The sequence below is a fragment of the Thunnus thynnus genome, chromosome 8 (genome assembly GCF_963924715.1).
Source record: "Thunnus thynnus chromosome 8, fThuThy2.1, whole genome shotgun sequence".
NCBI classification, from domain to species: domain Eukaryota; kingdom Metazoa; phylum Chordata; class Actinopteri; order Scombriformes; family Scombridae; genus Thunnus; species Thunnus thynnus.
In genome coordinates this window covers 2,384,908-2,397,780 of record NC_089524.1, presented here as the reverse complement: position 1 = coordinate 2,397,780, position 12,873 = coordinate 2,384,908, and the positions used below count along the sequence as shown (strand labels likewise).

The following is a 12,873-nucleotide window of genomic DNA, read 5'->3' as shown; positions in this document are numbered from 1 at the left end:
AGAGAGAGAGAGATGTGTGAGATGTGGTGTCATCCATCAGATCCCAGTTTATCCATCATCTGCTTCGTCCTGACGAGGCGGCCGGGGCCCCGTCGCTCTGACCCCAAAGCTAGAGATGGACGTTTCAAGCAAAAATACTGTTCAATATTCACTGGGAACTGTTCAACCATTCTTCAGAGATCACCCCCCCCATCACCCCCCTGCACATATGCACACATGCACAAAAGGGAGAGAGAGACCCATTCACGATTTTTTCACAATTCTGTCTTTTTATTTTGATGTCATGTTCTTTAGTGATGCAGCGCTTGAATCTCATCAAACTTTACTCCGTCTGGTGACAAAGCTAGCCGTGCATCATTGTTGATCTGTGGACGAGCCCTCCCCCCTCCTGCTGGGTGCTTCACTCTCAAATGACTGATGCATAGTTGCTGTAGACTTGTGATACGCTAGCTTTTACCTGGCAGAGTTTGCACACTGCACCCCGCTTTCATTTATTTTTTTGAGGGAGTTCCACACAGAACTTTTTTTGGCGTCTGTAGAAGTCTTTGCATGTTTCTCCTGTTTGTACAGTAGCATCTCACAGCGCTGTAGCAAATGCTGCACTGCCCTCATGCGGAAAAGATCCTGGTAGGAAAGCGTTACCACCAGGTGCCGGTAAAAACAAGGATCTTTTTTAAGACAAGACAATAGTCACATGGTCTATTGGATTTTTTTTTATATATTAATGACTATTTGAAAATTCGAAAATAATGACCAATCCCTGCCCAAAACCAGACGCAAACTCCCAGCAGCTGCTCAGAAGATGGAGTGTGAAATCAGCCCCCACCCTCTGTATCCACATCCCCATAGTAACTGATTTATACGGTGTAGATACAGGCCTTTTATCATCCCCCTCAACAGGCCTCTGTTGCCGGGTCAGAGGGGCAGCCAGGTCCTCCGAGCTTGGCCGTCAGCCTCCGCCCTCGTCATGGCGTTGTGTTTTGACATCTCTACGTTTTTTTTTTGTTTTTTTTTACGACTTGGCTGCTCTGCTGTTTACCCCTCCAGCCATTAGCAGTCTGTAACTCACACACTCATTGTAGATGTCCAACACCTGCAAGCATCAGGGCAGATGAATATTACATTAACTTTTTATGAGCCTTTTTTTTTTTTTTTTTTCATCCATGACTGAGGGTTTGATCCGGCCCTGGGGTGGGGGGGATGTGGGGGGGGGTTCCCTGAGAGATGACTGGTGTCAGAGCTCCACCTGGTGGTGTGGATGTGATTTTTCTTTATATCTTCCCTCTTTTTTTTTTTCTTCTTTTTTATGTTTAGTAACTGTTACACAATAAAATACGTCCCTGAAATGTCTTCTAATATTACACTCTGTAGCCAAAAGTATGTGGACACCAAATTATTTATGTGATAGTTCCTCCTACTCTTCTGGTTTCAGTCTTTCTAGCAGATGTTGGAACTTGGCTGCAAGGATTTTGCTCCAGTTCAGCCATAAGAGCATCAGTGAGGTCCAGCACTGACTGAGTTGGGTGATCAGGTCTGGCTCGTTGGTGTCGGACGGGGTCGAGGTCAGGACTCTGTGCAGGCCAGACAAGTTCTTTCACAGCAAACTGGAAAGCGAACTGTTTCTTTTATGGAGCTGGCTTTGTGTCAAAAACAGAAAAATAGACTCAGACCAAAAGTACATAAAGTACATTTCTTGATTCCTTAACGGTACTCGTAGTACATTTTACCCCACTACCTTCACCGGACAGCTGTGCTGGAGGTACAGGTTCAGATTTGACACCAGCTCATAAAATACGGCTTTTGTCTGGTAAAAATCTCCAAAATGTCAACAATTTATGAACATTTTGTGACATTAGGCCTATTTGATTTTTTTTTTTGACAGTGGCCATATGAGAATATGAGGAGTCCCGTTACTGGGGTAACGCTTCTCATTAGCGCTCATATCCCATTCGTCAGGAACAATAACATGTACGAGGCTTTTGTGGACTCACCTGTTGGCCTTGTGGTGTTTAATCATGTTTCAATCAGCAATTTTTTTATTTTTTTTGTCACATTATTAACAAATGTTCCCACTTTTCAAAGAGTATTTATAATTTTCTCACTTCAGTACATTTTATTATAAACTGAGGAAGGACTTTTACTTGTGACGGAGGATTTTTCTTTAAGTTTTGCTACTTTTAATCAACAGGACTAAAGCAAAGCCACACACGGCGCCATATTTTAGTGCTTTAAATGTTGGTTTGTTACTAAACTCTTCCTGCGCTCTGATGCACCTTTGTAATGTGTTTCAATATGTCCCGTTATTCCCAGTTGCTTCTCTGTTTCAAGTTCTTGGCTGTTTTTACTTTGAATAGGCAGAGTTGTTACTATTACCTCCACCCTCAAGACTATACGTGGCTTATTTTAAATAATATATCCAAACATAGTCCAACGTCTGCTGAACTGTCTAAAACAAGAGCTGCTGTCATGTCGCGTCATGTGAATATCATCTATCAATCAACTAATCATTTAAGTAGTTTTTTTCTTGCATAAATTCCCAAAGTTCCCTTGTTCCAGCTTTTTACTTGTGATAGAAAAATGTGTTTTAGACTGTTTAGACTTCACTGTTTTCTGACATTTTATAGACCAAGCTTTAATAATCAAGAAAATAACTGGCAGACTAATCCGTAATGAAAAGAATTAGAGCTGCAACTAATGATTATTTTCATTATCAATTAATCTGTTGATTATTCTCTTGGTTAACTGATTAGTTTTTTGGTCCATAAAGTGTCAGAAAATGGTTTAAAATGTCGACCACTGTTCCCCGAAACCCAAGACGACGTCCTCAAAAGAAACCAGAAAATATTCACATTTAAGAAGCTGGAATCAGAGAATTTGGAACTTCTTTCCAAACAATTAATCGACTAATCGTTGCAGCTCTTAAAATAGTCGTTAGTTGCAGCTCTATAACTTTAAAAACGGTCTCAGGGATTGTTTTATCTATGGATTGTTATATAAAAAAGAAACGTATATTTATAAAAAACAAAAGTCTTAATGATGCGCTTGTTAGCTTTTAAATTTTTGTGATTCTTCCACCTCTGTGTTTATGTGATATTTCTGTCTGTATAATTTTTTCCCATCTTCCTCCCTTTTTTCCCGCCAGTATGTCGGACCAGTTTGTCACATCATCAGATCGACCCGTCAGCGCCTACGGCTTCCGACCTGATGAACAGTTCTTCTACAACTACGCCACTGCGTCCCGGTAAAAACCCGGAGCTTCTCACACATATATAAACACTGAACGAACTGCAGCCTGATATCTATCTGTGTGCTACCAAAGCTGTGTGTAGATTGTGGAGAAATAGTATCTAGATGTGTCTTTTCTTTATTCATCTTTCTCAGAGCTCTTTTATCATCTATCTATCATTAGTCCAATAATATGGTTTTATTAAAACATGTACAATGCATCAGTAGTTACTTCACCTGTTAGGCTTGATGTTAGAGCACAAAATGTAACTGTTTTACTTTAAGATGTCGACACTGATTCAGGGAAGATTCCTAAAATAAAGAGTTTTTTTTTCTTGTTTCCTTAAGACTTAAAAAAGAAAGTGACTTATTCATACGGACGTATATGTATTCATGTAAACTTTAAACCCTGTAAACCTTCAGTATATCAAGGTCAGAGTTAGATTTCATTTTAGTTTTAAAGGTGCAGTGTGTAGAATTTAGTGGCAACTAGCAGAACAGACTTTGCAGAAATGGAATATAATATTCATAAGTATGTTTTAATTGGTGTATAATCACCTGAAAATGAGAATCATTGTGTTTTCGTTACCTTAGAATGAGCCCTTTATATCCACAGAGTCCACCATGTTGCACTGCCATGTTTCTACAGTAGCCCAGAAAGGACAAATGTCTCTAGAGAGAGCCTTTCATATTTTTCGTGAGTTTCATGGCCACTGTAGGTTCTCCTATAGGCTTGGGAGGGTTATTCAGTTGTTTGCAATCTGCAGCTTCACCACTAGGTGCCACTAAATCCTGCACACTGGTCCTTTAAAGGGAAGGATTTGTAAATAATAATATTTTTATTTTGAGGAACTGCACAGCTTTTTATTTAACACTGAAATGAAATAAGATTTTTCCGATTCAGGTTTTAATTTTATGTTTGACACAGTAGAATGTTTATTTATTTATTTATTTATTTACCATAGTCTGCCTGAGGTGATGATTCACAAACAAAATCTCACACGTAAAAAAAAAAAAAAGAAAACTGGGAAGAATCGATGTGTCTTACTGTGTGTTATTCTATATTTTTTTCTTATTATCAACAAATCCCATGTGCAGACTCAAACCTACTGATAAATCTTTTAAAAACAGCTCACAAATATACAGTTTCATGTTTTTAGAAAATGTAATTTTCCAAAACAGCTGGCCACCGTAGTTTTAACAGACAAACAGGAGGATATAGTGCATTTGTTGGGGCCTATTTTCAACGGTGGATGAATCCACATTTGGTGTGTTAGTGCATATTTCTGGCAGAAGGACGGTGTGTGTGTGTGTGTGTGTGTGTGTGTGTGTGTGTGTGTGTGTGTGTGTGTGTGTGTGTGGGACTGAGTCAAGATAAACTACAGTGAGTTCATGGTGATGAAGAAACATGTCATCCAGTGCAGCGGTGTGGCTCACTGATGTGTTTTTTAATAGTTTTTGGACAACAACAGCACAAAGGAATAAGATATATTAGGCTTTGGATACACACACAATACTTGAAAAACATAAAAGTAAAAAGTAAGACTCTTCATGGGGTTTGTTGGCAATAAGAAACAAAGAGTACTGTCAGACTTTTCCAGAGTTGTGGAGGTTCCTGTAATACAGCCGTGTTTCATTTAAACTTTTACTTTGCTCGTGACCCTTTAAAATCAACACGACCCCACAGCGCAGGCCTTACTGTGGACATGAGTTGAGAGCAGTTGGACCAAAAACCCTTTAATTTTAACGATTTAAAAAAGCCTTAAAGCGGTGAAACTATCCAGTGTTTCAAAAGAAAAAGAGCAAAAGTTGAAATAAAACGCACTTTTTCTTTCTTTCTCAACCCTTTAATCATCTTTTTACTGCTCAGATTTATCTTGATGTCCTGAACACGGTCGGTTATGTATTAGTTAGAAAACTCTATATTTGGATATTTCCTTGTTCTGCCTTTGCACTGTCTGTGGAAACTTTGCACTACACTGTATTGAATCAAAGCGCTGGATTAAGATGTCATTTATCTTTATTTATGTGAATGTAATTTAAGAAGAAATGTTAACTGCCTCTAATGTCTTATCTTAAAAAATGTGTTTTTAAATAAGAACAAATGTTAAAAAGAATCTGCTGTATTCTAGTATATTTTGTTCTGTATCTCGTCCTTGATGTGCCTGGAGCACTGCTGAAATATGATATATATACTTTTTTCTGTGGTGCAATATATCAAATAAATACAGGGAATATTATTGTTGTCAGACTGTATTTAATCTATTTCAGATGTGGGATTACTTGCAGGTTTTTCATATTTCTCAGTGCAGTGTGTGATTAGTTAAAGAGTTCTTGTGGAGCATAAATAAATAATCAAAACATCATGCTGTATTTGTTTTATTGTCAAATAAAAACTTTTATTATTTGTGATGTTTTCCCTAAAATTCAAACCAGTTCACACAGAAACAGTTTGAGGGCATGTTTGTTTATAGACTCTTTTTTATTAATATTTCCACACTGTTTCCATTAACTAACATTCAGAATTCCTCCATGTACTCGTACTGTAACTGTCTCAACTAACCGTGTCTGTGTTAGATGCTTTAACACAGGTAACAGGCACTTGGTGGAGCTCAAGTATTCACAGACTTGGACCAGTCTCTACGGCAACCGCATCCACATGAAAGAGGCCGGTTTCCTTCATGGTGGGATCTAAGGCACGTGGAGGTGCTGTGAAGGCACTTTGAAGAACTACTTCTTCAGTTTCCTTTAAAAAAAATTCCTTCACTAAGTCAAAAAATAATCATGTTAAGGATAAATAATATTCTATAATAATATAAACTAACAGCTTTAAAAAGAACCGGGCAGCGATATTGATCTAGTTTATGTGGTCTAATATATTAAAACATCTGTTATACTGATTTCTGAACAAACTAAAACTCACTGATGATTTCAGATTTTTTTTAAAAAGTGACTCTACTGCGTTCTGGTGTAGTTTGTTTTACAGGAATAGTTTGATTTTAGGAAACGTTTTGAGTCGGATCAGAAGATGGATATTAGTCTCATGTCTGTGTGGAGTTTAGAGCCGGAGTCAGGATGTGGTTAGCTTAGCTTAGCTTAGCCTAGCTTAGCATAAAGACAGGAAGCAGGGGGAAGACAGCTAGCATGGCTCTGTCCGAAGTTCAGATATACACCAACCGACACCTCTAAAGCTCCCTGATGAACACATTTATCTTGTTTGTTTCATCAATACACAAACAGAAATGTAAAAATGACTCAGCGATTTGTGGTTTAATGTGTTAAAACCACTTAATTTTTATATTTTAACATTTCTGTTTGTGTTCAGATTACAGAAACATGCAACAATGTGTTAATGACTGAGCTTTAGAGGTGTTGGTAGATGTGTGCACAGAGTCAGGCTAGCTGTTTCCACCTACTTCCAGTCTTTACGCTAAGCTAAGCTAAGCTAAGCTAACCATATCCATGACTCCAGCTCTGTACTTAATACCACATTTCTATCATACTATATACATATGTATGTTATGGATGGTAGAGATGACAATATGTTAACATCATCTGACAACCCAAGACGGTTATTACATTACGATGACCAACTGTGGCTGATGTGTCCATGTTAAGTGCCCAGTCGTAATTACGTTCTTTACGAGTCATAAACTCGTAATTACAATAATTCCTACATGTCATGAACGCAGCATAAAGGGGTTTTGTTTGTTTCTTATGTTTATATTCAGTGTATTTGGTATTTTATTTTGTCCTTTGTTCTTTATGATTACTATATAATAGAGGTCAAAAACTCCAAAATGTTCCTTTAATGCACAGACATGAGATTGATATTCATCTTCTCATTTAACTCTCCAAAAGAAAAATAAGTCTTTCCCAAAATTGTTGAAATATTCCTTTAAAATTGATTAATAATCTACCACAGTAAAAGTCTTTTTTTTCTGACTTGTGTAATAAAATAGCTCTAAATCTAGTTTTCTAAATCAATCTGATGCTAAAATAATTTTAGTGTTTAAAAAAAATATTCCCGTCAGTCAGTGTATGAAACTGATCTTTTTTTTTGTTGTTTTTTTTTTAACACCTGACACAGCTGATGCATTAATTTGTGTAAATGACATTGATTTGTATAAATAATTTACCATAATTTCATGCATAAAATGTTCATGGAAGCTTTTGTGATCTTTTCTCAAGAGTCTTTTCCTGTTTCTGCTCAGAGAAAATGTCCTTGTTTGTTTTCATCGGAGGACACTGAGACTGTCAAAAAAAATGAAAGCTTTCTTTATATTCTGGTAATAATTTGTTTCCTCTCAGCAGAACATCTTTAATTATCTCGTCCCTCATCCTGCTGGAAGGACAGTCGGCCCGTGTTGTTTGTCAGTCCTGTGATGCTTCACTCCTCCGTCGGTACTCCGCCCGGATAACGCTGCAGCAGCTCCTCCACCTCGATCACTTCCACCACCAGGTTGCGGATCTCCTTGATGCAGTCCAGGGCGGGCTGAGCTTCGGGACTGGAGGGCGCTTCCTCTTTGACGGGTTCAGCATCCGCCGCCTCTACCGAAGGCTCCGCGCTCACACCTGCGTCAGTGTCGCCGTTCGCAGCTTCTGTCTGAGGCGACTGCGGCTCTTCGTTCGTAGGTTCGTCTGAGCTCACGGGTGATTTGCTGATGTCAGCCTCCTCCTCCAAAACATCAGTGGTTGTTATGACGTCATCCTCGCTGCTCTGCAACTCTTTGGTTTCCTGCGTGGACTCCACGTCCGAGGGCGGTGACTCACTCACTGACTCATCCGGAGAATTAGGGTCTGAGACGACGACGGCCGCTGCTGCTTCTGCATCCTCTGCTTTCAGGTCAAGGCAGGGTGCGAGTACAGGTGCTTCACCAGCAGAGGGAGCCGCTAACTTGACTTCTGAGCTCTCACATTGTGTCTCTTCACTGCTGTCTGCAGTCTGGGAACCAGTACATTCTGCTGCAGTGGTTACTGGTTCACTTGCAGGTTCAGGATCTGGAGCAGGAGCCTCACTGTCTGCTGGTGCTGCTTCTTCTTCTGCGTCTGTCTTTATACTTTCTACAACAGCTGGAGTTTCTGATAAAGTGATTTCTGCTTCTTTTGGAGCATCTGTGTTGTGGATCTGCGGCTCAGAACATGTCTCAACGTCAGCTGTTTCATTGGAGATCGCTTTCTCTTCCTCGACCACAGCTGCTGCTCCGTTAACGTCCTGTGTCTCACTCAGGCTGGTTGTTGTTGTTTCCACTAAAGCTGCTGCCTCAGGTGTGACGGGGCTGCCTGCTTCTTCCTGCACAGTCTGGACGACTTCTTCTGCTTTGGGTGCCGGCAGCTCCGCCTCCTGACTGACGGCGACGCTCGCGGCCGCGGCGTCTTTCTGTTCGACCCTTCCCAGAGGCGTCTCCATGACCGTAACGTCTGCGGGGGATTCGTTCTGCAGCTCGCCGTCTTCTTTCTTCTCCTCCTTGGGGCTGGAAGACAAACCGTTGAACACCAGAGGAGACGGGGGCGTGGAGGTTTTAGTGGGGCAGGCCAGCATCATGGCGGGGCTGCCCGGGGTGGACACGGAGGGGGAGGAGAGGCTGGAGCGGCTGGACTGGCTCACCGGGTCTCTGCTGTCTGTGAACAGGTTGTACTTCTTCAGGCTCGCCGCCTCCTTCACCACTGCGGGACGAGCAGAAACAGGAAGCGTTAGAGAGAGAAAGAGAGAGAGAGAATGCGTGCGTTGCCAATTTAACATCATTAGCGTAACTTGTTGGCGTGATTGTACCTTTGGTGACCTCCTTGTCTAGAATTTGGAGGAGGATGCTCTCATAAACGTTCTCCACATGGATGAAGTTGGAGTGGTCGGCGTAGACGGACTGCTCCAGACCCTGAAGCTCCTGTAGAGAGAGACAGAGACATGAGGGTCAAACTTAAGTATCTGTTGAGGAGAGAATTGAGATTGCAGTCGTATATCTTTTTCTGATTGAAAGCTACAACTTTATCCAGGAAAAAAAACGAAGCAGCCAAAGATTTTTAACTTGTTCTCATGTACTGAAGATTATTGGATGTACTGAAATGAAGTTACCTTCCTCTGACACCAATTGTTCAGGTGTGTCTTAAAACAGCAGTCAGGTGTCCATATGAACACTGAAAGAGGTTTTCCTCGCTGTAATTATTCCTCCTGTTCATACTGGATATTAAAAGATCCTTCAAATGTGCTTTTCAATGGAAGTGATGGAGGATAAAATCCACAGTGTGTCCATCATTTAAAAGTTGAGGTGAAGCTTCTATTCAGCTTCAGCAGTCTGAGTTAGTCATATCAAGTGGATATCTGACACATTTACAGTCTTTTTAGCATCAAATTCCCTCTTTGTGTTTCCTCGGACAGTGTTTCCCTGTTGAGCTGCAGGTGGAAGTATAGTAACAAAAAGAGGAACTTTGGCACTAAAAAGACTGTAACGTTGAAAGATATCTACTTGATTTGACTCATTTGGACGCTGAAGCTTCATATTAGCTTCAGATAAACTTTTAAATACATTTTTTTGCACAGAAGGAGGACTGTGGATTTTGTCCTCCATCACTTCCATTGTAAGGTCATTATGAAGGGATCTTCTAATGGTCAGTATGAACAGGAGGAATGATTACAGCAAGAAAAAAAAACAAGCAACATCTTCTACTCTTTATACGAGGCAGCAGCTCTACAGGAGGAGTGTAGTGAGTTTGAGTTTGAGACTTACAGTTTTGCAGGTGGGAGCCAGATTCTTCTTGATGAAGGGCAGAGTGATGGAAACCAGAGCCTCCTGGAAGGTCCTCTTCCTCACTGTACTGCTGTCATAATCATATTGCTGCAGGACACACAGAGGTCAAAGGTCAGTACATGTGAAATTTCTTTTTAGTTTGTTTAATGAGTTTAGTTTTGTAGTTTTAACCACATATTACTAATGGCTATGAAAAGATTTCATCACCATCTTAACTGCACAAAGATACTGTAGAAATTTAAAACCTTTACGAACTTTCTCATATTTCTCATAACTATAAGAAACTCATAATTAGGATCATCAGGTAGTTAAAATGTGCTTCCATAGATTATTAAAAGTCAACACTTATTTAACAGAATCATCCAAAAACATGAGGATGGCCAAATTAACTTTCATCCCCTTTTTTTTTTTTAAATCATAACATTAAACAAATTATAAGTTTTATGTTTCTAGTTCCACTATGATTCATATGTTTTATGTGTATTTTACTGCTCTTATCTCATTTTATTGTATTTTATCCTTTTTTTGGATTTTATTGACTTGAGGTGCTGATCTGTTTTTCCTGCATAGAGCACTCTGTAACATGTAATACCCCTAATATAATAATTATAATCATAATTAAAATTCAACCAATAAGACAACAGTAGTAATACAAAATTAAGCTATTTATTATTTTTTTTAATTATAATAATAGTAATAATTTTATTTTTTTGGCACTTTCAAACTGTTTGAACTCATAATTTAAACTAATCTAACTCCAGCAGCAGGTTTTGTGTTCTCATGTCAGTAATAATAATCTGACCTTGAGAACTCGGTGTTTGGCCTTTTCTATGGCGGAGCCGGCGCTGTCTGGGTTGTCCTGGACGGCTTTGTAGAGCAGCTGCTCGAATGTGCACGCTGCGTTCTCCATCAGCTGAACCAAAAACAGGCAGACTGCAGTTTACTGACCCAAATACACACACACACACACACACACACACACACAATGCAAACAGCTGGAAGATGAATCAACAGGTCACATCTGATTCATCACAAATTTAATCACTATGAGCTACAATCACAAGTGTGTCATAAATGTCACAAAATTACTGAGTCAGAGAATTCCTCCACCCACTCCGTCTAAGCAGAGACTCTATGTGTGTGTGTGTGTGTGTGTGGAGATGGCAGTACCTGCTGCAGGTCGATCTGCGTACTGTGGATCACTGCGGTGATGTTTGAGAAGCTAAATCTCTCCTGCAGATGTTGCAGTTTCTGCTGCAGGGAGCCGATCTTCTGGTAGCAGCTCAGCAGGTTTGGCCTCGCCATGTCAGCCAGAGCCTGACAGACAGACAGAGAAACTACTTACAACGTAAACTTCTCAGAGAACTTCAGTACAAAGTTAAGAGGTTGTGATGTGTAGCACGACAAGCTCGTGAAATAAACAGAACATGTTCCTGCACATGCTCAGTGTGGTCTGCCTTACACAGAACTACTCTCTGGAGACTGAAAACATGATGAGTCTTTGGAGCCGTTTCTAAACGAACTAACGTGACCAAACTCTTCATGATGAAGGAACATGTGACCCAGTGCAGCGGTGTGACTCACAATACTTGTTCACCAGACATATCCTTTAAAAAAAAGCCTGTTCAGATCATTCAGATACAACTGTTAACACTTTATTTGAATGAGTGGAAAGGATCCCAGAAGGGACAATAAACCAAATTTGTGCCTAAAATTACTTAATTGTGTTTTATTCAAATTAATGTGAAGTAAATGTTACAGTAGGAACGGAAAATAATAAGATTTAGCATCTCACTCATATCAAACTGTCAGACTCACGATGGACAAACAGAGATATTGTCTTTTTTTATTCCATGCAACCTGTTGCCTACATCACCCACAATGCAACTCGACTGCTGACAGTTCAGTTGGAGTTTCAGGTGTGTTATGCTAGTAGCGGCTAATGTAGCCTCGAGCTACAGTGCTAGTAAATGACAGAACAAATATTCAGAGATTGGTGCTAATGTGACGGCACATGTGTGACTGAAAAGAAAAATAAATCCTAAATTAACAATAAAAGATGTTAATAATTTATTTCCTACTAAGCTTGTTTGATCTTTGACAACATAAAAAGCTAAAAAAGGATAAATATGATCAAACCTTTTTCAGTTCCTCGTGTTTTCCTCCCTGCAGAACGTCCTGACACACTCCGTCCATCATACTTTCGCTCAGCTGTCGTCCCTCCTGGAAACCGGAGCTGATCGGTTCCATCAGTTCCTCCAGGACCGAGCCGAGGTACGGCTGCACGCTCTCACAGCACAGCTTCTCCGCCGGCTCCGATACTTTGGCTGGAGGAAGAAAAACATATTTATTTTTATTTATTTTCAGACCACGACCTTGAACCCCTCCTGCAGCCTGAAGGAAGGAAAGTTTAACCAGAAGCCTGAAAAACGTTTCTAATACATTCACAGCATCGATTCGCTCCACATGTGTGAGAGATTCCACTAAAATTAAAGTCCTCCTCCACTCAAAAACCTGTTCCCTTCTTCTTGTTCCTCATCACACTTGTTTAAGTTGCATACTGGACCACGATTGGCTCCAAACTAGACGTGATGTCACACATCCTGCTCATAGATTCACATGTTTAACTGAGATTTAAGGTGAACACAGAGAAACCTTGAAAACGAACTCTGCACAGAGAAGAGAACAACATCCAACTGAAGGAACAAGAAGAAAAACCTGTTTCCGAGCGGAGGAGGACTTTAAGAATTTTGAAAAGTAATTTAAAACATATCTGAAGTTGATCTTTAATAACTCTGGTCTCAGGTATTCATTTCTCTCTGTGTGCTGATCTGACTTATCTAATAAATCTGCGCTGTAACAACAGCAGCATGACAATCTCCTGAACATCTTATCAGCAGAA

General features: G+C 40.0%; 2 protein-coding genes across 2 annotated transcripts in view; one reads left to right on the top strand and one right to left on the bottom strand.

Annotated features, from left to right (window-relative positions):
* The window catches only part of kifap3a (kinesin-associated protein 3a), a 44,874-nt gene extending 39,409 nt beyond the window's left edge, over nucleotides 1–5,465 (top strand). Inside the window, exon 20 of the mRNA XM_067596122.1 lies at nucleotides 3,143–5,465. Within this exon, the coding sequence (XP_067452223.1) occupies nucleotides 3,143–3,245 (103 nt within the window). The 3' untranslated portion in view covers nucleotides 3,246–5,465. The remainder of the gene's footprint in view (nucleotides 1–3,142) is intronic.
* A 1,334-nt stretch (nucleotides 5,466–6,799) lies between these two features.
* The window catches only part of niban1a (niban apoptosis regulator 1a), a 36,946-nt gene continuing 30,872 nt past the window's right edge, over nucleotides 6,800–12,873 (bottom strand). Inside the window, exons 9-14 of the mRNA XM_067596119.1 lie at nucleotides 12,111–12,298; nucleotides 11,142–11,288; nucleotides 10,774–10,884; nucleotides 9,951–10,058; nucleotides 8,999–9,110; nucleotides 6,800–8,892 (exon numbers count right to left, since the gene is read on the bottom strand). Coding sequence (XP_067452220.1) covers nucleotides 7,616–8,892; nucleotides 8,999–9,110; nucleotides 9,951–10,058; nucleotides 10,774–10,884; nucleotides 11,142–11,288; nucleotides 12,111–12,298 — 1,943 coding nt within the window. The 3' untranslated portion in view covers nucleotides 6,800–7,615. The remainder of the gene's footprint in view (nucleotides 8,893–8,998; nucleotides 9,111–9,950; nucleotides 10,059–10,773; nucleotides 10,885–11,141; nucleotides 11,289–12,110; nucleotides 12,299–12,873) is intronic.